This window comes from Phycomyces blakesleeanus (genome assembly GCF_001638985.1).
Source record: "Phycomyces blakesleeanus NRRL 1555(-) unplaced genomic scaffold PHYBLscaffold_3, whole genome shotgun sequence".
Lineage (NCBI taxonomy): Eukaryota > Fungi > Mucoromycota > Mucoromycetes > Mucorales > Phycomycetaceae > Phycomyces > Phycomyces blakesleeanus.
Window position 1 is genome coordinate 1039319 of NW_017265136.1, and position 12938 is coordinate 1052256.

General features: G+C 36.8%; 4 protein-coding genes across 4 annotated transcripts; 2 read left to right on the forward strand and 2 right to left on the reverse strand.

Moving 5' to 3' along the window:
* Window positions 1-1078: 1078 nt before the first annotated feature.
* Window positions 1079-1441, forward strand: PHYBLDRAFT_18352 (C2H2-type zinc finger transcription factor; the record flags this gene model as incomplete). The annotated part of the gene is made up of 2 exons (XM_018438783.1): window positions 1079-1207; window positions 1289-1441. Coding segments are annotated over 2 exons (282 nt in total), but the record flags the coding sequence as incomplete, so codon positions are not given.
* A 2698-nt stretch (window positions 1442-4139) lies between these two features.
* PHYBLDRAFT_140540 (hypothetical protein) lies at window positions 4140-6631 on the reverse strand (the record flags this gene model as incomplete). Its single annotated transcript, XM_018430426.1, has 9 exons — window positions 4140-4448; window positions 4621-4797; window positions 4877-4923; window positions 4984-5061; window positions 5145-5244; window positions 5304-5591; window positions 5689-5907; window positions 6043-6104; window positions 6418-6631. 9 exons carry the CDS (start codon window positions 6629-6631, stop codon window positions 4140-4142), a joined length of 1494 nt encoding a protein of 497 aa, XP_018296504.1.
* A 2438-nt stretch (window positions 6632-9069) lies between these two features.
* PHYBLDRAFT_179552 (hypothetical protein) lies at window positions 9070-11082 on the forward strand. Its single transcript, XM_018438166.1, has 3 exons — window positions 9070-9320; window positions 9427-10116; window positions 10255-11082. The coding sequence occupies exons 1-3, from the start codon at window positions 9140-9142 to the stop codon at window positions 10692-10694; spliced, it is 1311 nt and encodes a 436-aa protein (XP_018296505.1). The 5' UTR covers window positions 9070-9139; the 3' UTR covers window positions 10695-11082.
* Window positions 11083-11537: 455 nt separating this feature from the next.
* On the reverse strand, window positions 11538-11792 carry PHYBLDRAFT_8118 (hypothetical protein; the record flags this gene model as incomplete). Its single annotated transcript, XM_018443604.1, has 2 exons — window positions 11538-11636; window positions 11715-11792. Coding segments are annotated over 2 exons (177 nt in total), but the record flags the coding sequence as incomplete, so codon positions are not given.
* Window positions 11793-12938: the final 1146 nt, after the last annotated feature.

A 12938-nucleotide genomic window follows, 5' to 3' on the forward strand; every position in this document is an offset into this window, starting at 1 on the left:
TATTATGTACATTTTCTTTTCTTTTAGAATATTCATATTAATATGTGTATTCTTTCTTTATATAAAATATCATTTTTTCTCACTTTCAAACATGATGCACAGAAATGAACTGGTTCGAATTGGATTGGTGGAGAGTTTGATTTGGTGGCGTGCCCTTTTCTTTTTCTTTTACCGTGGCGTGGTGAGACAGAATATTAAAGTAAAATAATAATAAAAAAAAATAATAGAAAAAAAAAGCCACAGGGCTGGGCTTGGCAATACAAAAGCTAGATTTGGAGGAGAGAGGGGGGAGGGAGTAGAAACTCAAAGTGCCACAAAAAACAAAAAACAACAAAAAAAGGACATGGAGGCAATAACTGAAATTATTATTTAGATGCTAATAATAATAATAATAAAAGGTATTGGCTTCAATTTTGTTTCTTTCTTTCTTTCTCTTCTTTTAAAAAAACCCTTTTTCTCCTTTTCTCTCTTTCAAGCATAGTAGCAACAGAAACAAAACCTCGATTCTTTTGTTTCCCTCTTTCAAGTTTGGAAGCCCTTATTTTTTTATTTTATTTTTGGATATTAAAATCAACAGAAAAAAGAAGGAGTTTTTCTCTCTCTCTCTCTCTGTCCTTGGCCTTTTATTTTTATTTTCTGCAGGTAATTCCAATATTCATCTGCGTATCTATATTTATATAATATAAATATAAATATAAATATTCAGAAAAATAATCTTGGCTATTCCTTCTCTTCTTCTTCTCCTATCATCTCAATCTCTATAAAGCTATAAAAAATATACACACAAAATCTGTATGCCACATATATACATTTCACAATGGACCAATCACCTTGTATGAAGCCTCAGCTTGTTTACACCACCAGCCCCAAAGAATCCAATCTTCCTTCACCCAAACATGATTCCTCGATATCATCCCTTTTAAACAACCTAAACCCTAAGCAGGAAGAAGAACAGGACCATCACCACAATACCTTTCTACCAACCCCCGTCACCCCCGGAAGTGCTCAACCGCTAACAAAAGACCACTCAGAAGACGGAGGCCGAAATCCGTTTGGCTTCTTTTCCACCCAAAATTCCATGACAGCCCAATCAAAGCAATCAACACCCGAGAAGACGTTCACGTGTCCAGAGTGTAGCCAGACCTTCAGCCGCCCACACAATCTTAAATCACATCTCACCATCCACTCCGCCGAACGACCATACGAGGTAAATTTTTATTTACTTATTTATTTATTTGTTTATTTAATAATAATAAAAACGCGTGTAAAATCTATTGTGTAAAAACAGTGTAGTGTTTGTAGTCATCCATTCCGTAGACACCATGACCTCAAACGACATCAGAAACTACACACCGGAGAACGTCCACATGTTTGCCAAAACTGTAGGAGATCATTCGCTCGTCTCGATGCCTTGAATAGACATCAAAGAGCCGAAGGTGGCACAGCATGTGGGGCAGTACATCAGCGCCGAGAACCATATCAACACCAAACCCAAGCACAAGCACAAGCACAAGCACAAGCACAAGCACAGGCACAATCACAGGCAAAGGCTCAATCACAGGCACAGGCACAAGCACAAGCACAGGTCCACATCCATCAGCATCAACAACATCAGCAGCAGCAGCAGCAGCAACAACAACAACAACAACAACAACAACACCATCAACAGCAGCAACAGCAGCAACATCAACAACACCATCAACAACATCAACAGCAACATCAACAACACCATCAACAACATCAACAGCAACATCAACAACACCATCAACAAAGTCAACAACAATTAGACTCATCCCACTTACCACAGTTACCACAGTTACCACAACCACAACCACAACCAACATTGCAACGGTATGGAACAACAACAACAACAACAACAACAACAACAACAGCAGCAGCAGCAGCAGCAGCAGCAGAAGAAGCAAAGGGTAATCAGCGTCACACAAGCGCCACGCCTACTTTGTTTGCACCCGCCCGTGGCGTCGCACCTCGGCGACCCGTCATTCCCCAATTGAACATCCCACTTACATCATCCCAACCTTATCCAAACCAATCTTATCCTCACCCACCCTCATCCAAACCCAAAGCCATATCCATATCCTCCTCTAACACCGCCACCGCCGCTGTCTCCGTTGCCGCCACCACCACCGCCACCACTTCATCATCATCTTCATCTTCTTCCTCTTCATCAACAAAAACATCATCTTCTTCATCTTCATCTTCACCGTCATTACTACTATTATCAAATATCAATCACAACATCCCAAATCCAGGCACCACTCTAATCAATAACGGAAATAAAAGTACCGCTGCCAATAACAGCACCATCAATACAAATCACCACCTCTCATCAGTACAATCTCGGCTCAATAGTAATAGTAATAGTAATAGTAATAGTAGTAATAAGTTACCATCACCTGGTGCTTTGTCAAGTTTGCCAGTTTCCGAAAGCACAAATTTGGTGCCACTCTATTGCATGCGCAGCACAACGCCGACCCCGATACCTACACCAACCCAAACACCGACGTTAATACCAACATTAATACCAACCCAAACACAAAATACCACTATTCATTCATCATCCTTGGCATCCGCACCACCACCACAACCACAATCAGTAGCAGCAGCAGCAGTAGTAGAATCCTTGACGTCTCCATCTTCATCCTTTGTCACCATTAATAATAATAATAATAATAGCAACACTTTTAATAGTAGTATATCCCATCAATCATCTCCTCCCGGAACACCTGGAAATTCATCACCAGCAATATCATTATCATTATCATTATCATCATCATCACCACCACCAGCATTATCATTATCAACAACAACAACAACAACAGCAGCAGCAGCAACAAAGGTGGTGGCGGTATCTTCTGGGATCACGACTCCTGGACTATCTTCAACACCTAATAACAACAATCCGAATAATATACCACGACTGGACTCGCCTTACAGCTGGCCGTTTCCTCCTAGTCCTCATCGGCACCATCCTTCGAGTGGAAATTCTCCTTTACCGACAAACACACCCCAATGGGATCGACTTGAGCATGAGAATGCGATTCTCAAACAAGAGATTTCCCGCCAACAGAATGCTTCTGGGTCAGAAATTTCTACACTTAAACAGCGACTCTATGATCTCGAAGTCGAGGTAAGAAATATATATATATATATATATATTATAGATTGATATTAATATCAATCTCAATAGAACAAGGTACTTCGCTCCTTGATTGTGGGAAATCAAGAAAGTTTGACAGAAAAGCGATCGCATTGTCAGATCAGTAGCAGCAGTGATGGTATCAATAGCAATGGCTCACCAGATACTCCTATCAAGCATGAAGAAGAACACAAGAAAAAGAGATTTGCTTAATTATTTATTTATTTATTTTTACTTTTACCAATTAGAAACCAAAAAAGAAATTATATATACATATTACATTATACAACATATAATGGCATAATGCACGATAAATCACACTCATAAATTATAATGCACTACTGCACTACTGCACTTTTCTAAAATACAATACAATACAATATACACATTTCAAAATCACAAACAGAAAAATAACAAGAACAAGAAAGTATTGTTATTAGTAAGATACCTTTATATATAAAAATAAAAATAAAGAAAAAGAAAGAAAGACATATATAATTCCTTGGTTTGCTTCTAGACCTTTAGGTATTTATAATTGTACTCACTCACAAAACTTTTTTCTATTAAGAAATCAATCAGTCAATTATCAACCAAAAACTATATATATATATATATATATATAAATAAATAAATCTAAGGAGGTCCAAGGTAGGCAAGTGTATCAGAATAGATACAAAGGGGTAAAAAAATATTTATATAAAAGAGGGGTCAAGGGTCTGAAGGAAGAGGAGGGGATTTGGAAAGGAGATTTAGAACAAGGTTAATATGAATTGTGGCTGATATGATTCTATTGTAAAGACACGAACAAGCAACAAGAAACATTAATAGTGATATTTAAGGCATACAACTATAAATATAGCTATAATTTTATTTTTATTAATTAATTTTAATTAAATGTGGTGTATTACATGTTTTCTAATATCTGCAACAAAATGAAGAGCACATAGATAGATATAAAGATGTATCTATAGATCTATAGTTATTCAAAGATTGGACAGCGCCATACATCCATTATGTCTTCGTCATCCAGTGGGTGTTGTGCATGGGTGCGGGCTGCTAACAGTCCATCTTTCACATAGGCAGGATCCCGCATCCCTGTCATCACAGTTCCGACTCGCGAATGGGCTAACAGAAACTCGAGTGCCTTGACTGACAATGGGGAGTGCGCCTCTGGGTGCTTCTTAAAAGAGGGGCACAATGCATCAAGTACTCGATCGAGTTCATTGTTCTTACGAAGAGTGTCAATGTAAGCATATGACACAATATCTTCTACCAGTCGATCAATAGCCTATCCAAACACCAAAAGCATGAAAATATATATAAAAAAAAAAATAGAGCAAGGACGGTTATAATGGTGTTTATCGTTTCAAACCAAATTCAAAAATCTATCAAGAAATACTACTTTTACTTCTAATGCTTATAATGATAGTAATATTAATAATAGACCATTTGAGTTTTACCTGTCGATATTTGGCGGCCCACTCCTCAAATGCTGGCTGGAGAGATGCATCCTGGTCAGTTGCATATTCTTTGAGGGTGTCAAGATCCCTATCAACCGCAGGAGACACCTGAAGTTGAAGATAATGTTGGGTTGCAAAGTGGTTCTGGGCCAGGCGAGCAAGGTTCTCCGAAAGTACCTTTTTTTTTATATATGTATATCTGTTTAGATTATGCTTTGTGCATTTGTGCATAAATGATCTAAACATTTAATCTTACCTGTCCCCAGACAAACTTGGCTACAAGACTCTCTTCTTCTAATGGCACTGCAGTACAAAACATTATCAATCGATCAACCGATTCTATAAACACAACAGTTGACTTACATTCAGACATGAGTTCAGACTCAAGTTCAGATACTTGTTGGAACGAATTGGTCATCTTTTCCATCATGTCATGCTCAGCTTACAACAACAACAAAAAAAAAGATAATAGTTTTGAGTTTGGTTGCTTGTTTAAATAAGAAATATTAAATGTGCTTGTTTACCTGATCCTGAGCTAAAGGGGTCGTGGTTTACTAGTGTTCGAATGTGTCCATTTGAAATAGAATTCAATGGTCTGTTGGTCATCAGATGAATGCCATGTTCCTACAGTTCTATTTTAGATTATCAAAAAAAAGAAGAAGAAGATATTAATTAATACAAACATTTGCTATTTCAGCCACCGTGTGTTCTGGTGCGGACAGATGCTGAACTGAACTAGACACCACAGCCTCACGCTCATAGAGGTTAAATGGAACCTCAATCGCAACAAGATTGTCGGGGCGCTTGCATGCCTTTATGATATCGTCGAGTGATACATGGTCTACTGCAGACGGCAGGGCCATTGTATTCGAACACACGCCATATCCTCCAATCACACCTGCTGCAACCAAGCCATCTAGGTATTCAAAGCTATTTCCCAAATCTCTGTAGAGTTGTTTACGACCATAAGGCTACATACACACACAATGACAATGACAATGACAATAATAATAACAATTTTTAAATATACCGAATCTAAATAACATTTCTAGATCTTTCTTTTATTACCTTGTTCTTTGAAGACAACATACGTTCGGGTGCATTGATCATAAACACATCCAATCTGTCTGTCGAGAGTCTGTAAAGACTATTGGCCAACTGTTGTTCAAGCAACCGAGGCGATATACCGTGATAGCTTTTTTCGTTGATCTGCACATAATCGTCTGGTCCAAGCTCACTAGTGTCTGTCTTGTTCATATATCCAGCCTTACTAACCAACGTTATATCCTAAATACATACATACATATATACATATATATTTATTTACAAGTATGTAGCAGACCAACAATACAATATAATACAACACAATATAAGATTCATTTTCTTGTCTGTCTGTCTGTCTGTCTGTTTGTCTTTGCTCACTTTACGATCTAATTGGCCCTTCATTCCCTGTAAGGTGTCTCCCACCAATTTCTCAGCAGCACCTAGATTACAAAACAATAATAAAATACAAAATACAAAATACAAAAAATATAAAATAAAGGCAAAATAAAAGATGATTTTATTAGGATTATGTACAATATAAACAGTAATTTTAATTTTAATTCTACTTTTCTTTCGTCCACTAGCCCCAAGTAACCAAGTAACCAAGCAACCAAGTAACCAAGTAACCAACTGACTAATTGCTTGGTTAATTGATGATTTATAGTATTTATTGTATTCTTTGTATATATATATATATATGTGTGTGTGTCTATTGCTTTATATTTTCTCAATTTCTACCAAACTTTTATTTACCATTCTCAAAGTTAGATCCCATGTCAACAATCGACACACCGCCCTTCAATGCTGCCTCAAGTGCCTCTCTGTGTTTGGGCTGAGAGACACGGTAAGCACCAAAGCCAATGCGGGTAACATCTCGATTGAGTTTTGGGATCGTCGTTGTAGGAAGGCTAGTGGCATGGTAAGAACGACATGACTGAATCAAACCACGAGAGAAACGGAATGTCATTTGATCTAGGAACTTGTCAAAACACACAAAAAAAAAAAGAAAAAGTATATATATCTAATTTATATAGACAGAGAATAATAAAACAACAACAACAGCAATATAGATTTGAATTAAAGCAACTGAGTTTGTAATATCCGTATTGTAGGATTTCTAAAGGATTTGAGGGGGTAAAAAGTGAAATAGGCTTTTTGTGCCTTGTAAAAATAAAAGTAAAAGTAGTTCATTTTAGATATATATATTTAAAAACGGAATTAATGCAAACAGACACACACACACACACACATATATATATACTACAAAAGGCAATTACAAGAAGTTCTTTTTATATTCATATACACAAGAGAGAAACCCTTTTCCTCATCTTCTTTGACGTATATAGTTGACCCATTTATCCATTTATTGGCCTAATCTTTTGATATTTGAAATGCACAATAGCCCAATATATATGTATATACCCACACCTCATTAAACACTAGCAAAACCAAAGGGCGCAGAATAGTATCAAGCAACGTCCATTCTCCAACAATGATAGTTTTATTATGGTTAGTGTTTTGGTTATAATACCTGATTATGCTTGAATATCGGCCTTGTTGTCTTTCAAGTCATATTTGATTACTGATCAATCATTCACTCTGACTCACTGAATATACACACCTCCTTTCTTTCTTGGTCTCTTGTTGTGCGTGTGAGTGAGAGTGTGTTGATGGGCTTGTATCTATCAGAAAATCTATTAATCACCACAATTTTACCTCTTTTACTGCCATTACTGCCATTACTGCTTACAGGCTTATCAAAGAACTGAAATTCGATAATATTTGTTATATAAGTATCGATCAAGAGATATATAAAATGAGGTTTGGGGAAGAGGGCAAGGGTGAGAGGCTAAGTAAGTAGAGTTTTTGTCCATCCTTTTTTTTTTAAAAAAATAAATAAATAAATATGATGCCATTCAAATATATGGTGATAATGATAGTTGGATGGTTCGTGTTCGTGTTCGTGTTCGTGTTCGTGCTCTTACTATTACTGTTATTACTGTTATATGATATCAGCAGTCTATTTGTTGTTGTTGTTGTTGTTGCTTTTGTAAAACAGATGATTATGGGTTTGTGTACTTGTACCATCAATTTTCTCACGCGAGTGCTCGAACCCGCGCCTCCTTTGGTATTCTCTTTTAGGTAATATAATGTAACTTTCTTCTTTTCATCATATATATTAATACTTTTGAAAGGGTCTGCGCTGGTACCTCTTTATATACTTTTAATATTTTTTGATTAAATATAAATATACTAACCAACTAACCAACTAACCAACCAGCCAAACAGAAGAAGAATAAGCAGAGAGAAGTATTTGATAATATATATATATATATTAATTTATTTATTTAAAAATAAAACAAAAACAAAAAAAGTTAAACAAGTAGATAAAGAGATATGGGCCATACAGAGACATAGAGATTGATGGATTAAGAGATGATGCTGATTATTATTATTATTATTATTATTATTATCAATTTTTTTTTATTTATTTTTTGAAAAACCAAAAATCCCAAAAATTTAATTACCAAATAAAGAAGTATCTTGCCTTGTTATATACAAAATAATATATTTATATATAAAAAAAAATTGTGTTGTGAATCTCAACACATTTACCGTCATTTTTCAAGCTTTACCCGACTCTGATAAATCTTGAGCTTGTCTGGGCTTTGATTCCCCCCGCCCTTTATGTCTATATGGTTCTTATGTACAGAAAACATAGTAATCTATAGGTAATGCGAGTTCATTCATATTGGTGTTATGATATCTAGTTAGAGGTAGTACCTTATATGATAATATAAATGGCTTTTTGAAACTTATTACAATCCAACCCAACCCAAATAAATTCAAATTTGTTTCGTAATTTGGTTCATCAATTAAAACCTGTCTATAATACCTACAGAAATTCCAACAGGTTGATTGAGCCCTTTCGCCTTTCCTTTTGTATTTTAATACTAAATATTTGATTTCATTTGCTATAATATATATATATATTATATCTTATATATAAATTATATATTAAGAAAGAAGTGTACGCGGAGTCGTAATGAGATTATCGATAACATCCAAATAAAGGAGATGCAAACAAAAATATAAAATAAAGTCTAAACAGTACAAGCAGTACAAACAGGCAGACAGACAGACAGGCAGGCAGGCAGACAGACAGACAGGCAGGAAGACAGACAGACAGGCAGCTGTTCAGACACTATTACTATTACTATTAAAAATAAAAAATAAAATAAAAAGTGACTGACTATGCACCAGTTTTGTCGGAAAATAATCCATCTCTTTTGTTTGTATAATTAATTAAAGTACAATACGATACAATACAATACGATATAGTATAAAAATATATACAAAAGATATATTTGCTTTTGGCTATAAAAGGATTGACGCATTTACCGACTCTTCTTGTCTTTTTTTCTTTTCTTCTTTTCTCCTATTCATCTTTACTTTACTTAACTTTACTTACATCATGGCTGTCACAAAGGTTCACGCTCGCCAGATTTTCGATTCCCGTGGTAACCCCACCGTTGAGGTCGAGTTGACCACCGGCAAGGGTGTCTTCCGCGCCGCCGTTCCCTCTGGTGCCTCTACTGGCATCCACGAGGCTCTCGAGCTCCGTGACAATGTCAAGGCTGAGTACATGGGCAAGGGTAAGTTCATTAATGCAATTCAATTCAATTTACAAACAAAAAAAAAATGAAAAAAAAGACGCGTCAAATTTGTACATATTTTCTAAAAATAAAATAAAAATTAAAGGTGTCCTCCAGGCTGTTGAGAACGTCAACAAGATCATCGCCCCCGCTCTGATTGAGGCCAACATCGATGTCGTTGACCAAAAGGCCATCGATGACTTCCTTTTGGAGCTCGACGGTACCAAGAACAAGAGCAAGTTGGGAGCCAACGCCATCTTGGGTGTATCTCTTGCTGCTGCCAAGGCTGGTGCCGGAGAGAAGAACGTTCCTCTGTACGTCCACCTTGCCGACCTTGCTGGCTCCAAGAAGCCCTTTGTCTTGCCCGTCCCTGCCTTTAACGTTATCAACGGTGGTTCCCATGCCGGTAACAAACTGGCCATGCAGGAGTTCATGATCTTGCCCACCGGTGCCAAGTCTTTCTCCGAGGCCATGAAGATCGGTTCCGAGGTCTACCACCATCTCAAGAATGTCATCAAGGCCAAGTACGGCCAGGATGCCACCAACGTCGGTGATGAGGGTGGATTTGCTCCCAACATCCAGGACAACCAGGAAGGTCTCGATCTTTTGGTTGCTGCTATCGAGAAGGCTGGTTACACCGGCAAGGTCAAGATTGGCATGGACTGTGCTGCCTCTGAGTTCTACAAGGAGGGCAAGTACGACCTTGACTTCAAGAACCCCAACTCTGACCCTGCTGCCTACCTCACCGGCCACGAGTTGACTGACTTGTACAAGTCCTTTGCCGAGAAGTACCCCAGTAAGTATCGTTTTATTATTTTTTCTTCTGCTTAAAAAAAGAAGAAGAAGTATATTATATATTACTAGTGTGTGTGTGTGTAATATGGTGTGTGTGTATATATATGTACAATTTTATCTAACAAATTCTTTTTATCAGTCGTTTCCATTGAGGATGCTTTCGACCAGGATGACTGGGAGAACTGGTCCCACTTGGAGGCTTCATCCGACTACCAGTTGGTTGGCGATGACTTGACTGTCACCAACCCTGAGCGCATCAAGACCGCTGTCGAGAAGAAGGCCTGCAACGCTCTCTTGTTGAAGGTCAACCAGATCGGTACTCTTACCGAGTCCATCCAGGCTGCCAAGGACTCCCAGGCCGCTGGCTGGGGTGTCATGGTCTCCCATCGTTCGGGTGAGACTGAGGATACCTTCATTGCTGATCTCGTCGTCGGTCTCCGCACCGGTCAGATCAAGACTGGTGCTCCTTGCCGTTCCGAGCGTTTGGCCAAGTACAACCAGCTTCTTCGCATCGAGGAAGAGTTGGGTGACTCTGCCATCTACGCTGGTGAGAACTTCCGCAAGGCTCACGACTTGTAAATAAAATAAATATCTTCTTCTTTTTGTTTGTTGCTTTATATTTCTTTCTTTCTTTCTTTCTTTCTTTCTTTTCTATCTCTTTCACCCACAACCAACACAAACACAAACACAAACTTTTATTTTCTTTAAAAAACAACAACAACAACAACAACAATAATAATAATAATAATAATATTAATGATTTCATTTTTCTGTCTATTCTCTTTTCTTTATATCTTGTTCATTTCACTCTCTCTCTTTTTTATTTGCATAATTGACTTGAATATGTGTTTCAATTTTTATTATTTTTTATTATTTTAAAAAAAAAATGGTTTCATTTTTTTTTGTTTTTATATTTATTTATTTATTTTTCTTAATAAAATTAAATATTTATAAAATACTTCTTCTTATTGATCAATGATACGCTTTATTACTTGACTGAAAAGTAAGAGAAAAATGATATATTTTGTAGAATTTTCGCAAGATATATATATATATAAAACAAGGAAAGGAAAGGAAGGGAAAGGGGTATATTTGAAAGAAAAAGGGTTTTTCAACAGATGTGTAATTTTGTAATTTTGTAATTTTGTAATTTTGTAATTTTGTTAGATCTTTTCTCTCTTTGGTATTTGGTATTTGGTCTGACAAGATATCTAGAGGTTGTGCCTTTTGTTTTTTGTTTTTGTGAAAGCAAAGGTACGGTACGGTAAGGTAAGGTAAGACGGAGAATCGTGTGTGTGTATGGAAAAGAAAGAAAATAATTGGATTTGCTTGTTTGCTTGTTTGCTTTCTTTCTTTCTTTCGTTGACTGTGCGGTAGTGATTTATGTGTATATATATATGTGTGATTTCAATAGGTCGAGTATCTTGATCGGGTATCTTCTGTACAGTCATTACAGAACCATTTTCCTGCAGGTGGTTCTATAAGGCCAACACATGCATAATGAAACCATTCTTTCTCGCACTACAGATATTAGATTAACATATACACGCGCACGCATTAGATTGGTTTAAATTCTTTGTCTTTGTGTTCTGTACTTACGTTCTCCCCATCACAGGCCACCATGTCACCAAACGCTACTTGATTGCAGTAACAGTAAGTCGGTTCATTAGGATCAATGTGTTCTTGCCGTGGAGGCACAAGTGTGTGATGAAGAGATAGGCTTGGTCGGCGTACAGAGTTTGTTCTGACAGCAAATTTGAGTTTTTTTTTATATAAAAAAAAAGAAAGATCTATAAACATCCTATCCATATGTATACCTTTTTCTTTGGATACTTGGTCCAAGTGACCGTTTCCTTGAAACAACAACTATAGGTAAATGTATGTATGGATGGATGTCTTTATTCATTAGGACACCGTAATCCTTCAAGTGATCCTCTCTTTTACTTTCATAACAACTACTTTACCTTGTTGCCAATCATCATCCCACACAGCTGGTTTTGCATCCCTTGACCACCCTGAACTATCAATTCCATTTGCTACAATATGGGCATCCATGCGCTCTATGTGACGTGAGACAAGTTCGTACATCTGCAAAGCCAACTCTATCTTTTGATCCTGTTTGTGAAGTGCAGACTTGTAATCTCTCTCAAGCTGTAGTCGAGCAGCTACAAGATCAATCGATGATGATGCATTGATATTCGACTGTTTCAACTGCTTTGTGTACATTCGACGATGCTTGCTGTATGTTTCCGAATAACCTTTTTTTTTGTTGAAAAAAAAAAAGTATGTATTTGTATATATTTGTATATGTATGTGCGTACGTGCGTGTATAATGCATTTTTCGGACCAGATCAAGCTTCCAATTCTTTATTCATTATCATTATTATTATCATTATCATTTTTACCTTGAAAGTCTTCATCCATACCCCGCAAATCACGCATAGTCTGGTCCATCTCCGCAGGTAATGTCTGTAGACCTACAAAAAAGAAATAAATATATATGGATTGGATTATAATTAAGTATGTATGCTTAAATGTAGAAATAATAATAATAATTCAAATATGGTATTAATTGTAAACTTACTCTCTACAAAGTCTTCAAGTACTTCAGATGCAGAGAAATTCATCAGAACCAATGGACAACCAACGAAATTTAAAATGGAAAGAAGAAGAAGCAAAAAGGAAGAAGAAGGGGAAGGATTGGATGGTAACTGGATGTTCCGGTATTTATACGCCTCGCCTTCACGTGAGTACTGTTACGTCAGACAGCAAAAAAGGTGTCTGTGTGTTTGCGGTGTCTTAAAAGGTAAAATATAAAATATA

Coding starts and splice junctions, on each gene's coding strand:
- PHYBLDRAFT_179552 (XM_018438166.1), top strand. CDS start 9,140: ATGGCTGTCACAAAGGTTCACGCTCGCCAGATTTTCGATTCCCGTGGT. Junction 9,321..9,426: donor GGCTGAGTACATGGGCAAGG/GTAAGTTCATTA, acceptor TAAAAATTAAAG/GTGTCCTCCAGGCTGTTGAG. Junction 10,117..10,254: donor CTTTGCCGAGAAGTACCCCA/GTAAGTATCGTT, acceptor TCTTTTTATCAG/TCGTTTCCATTGAGGATGCT.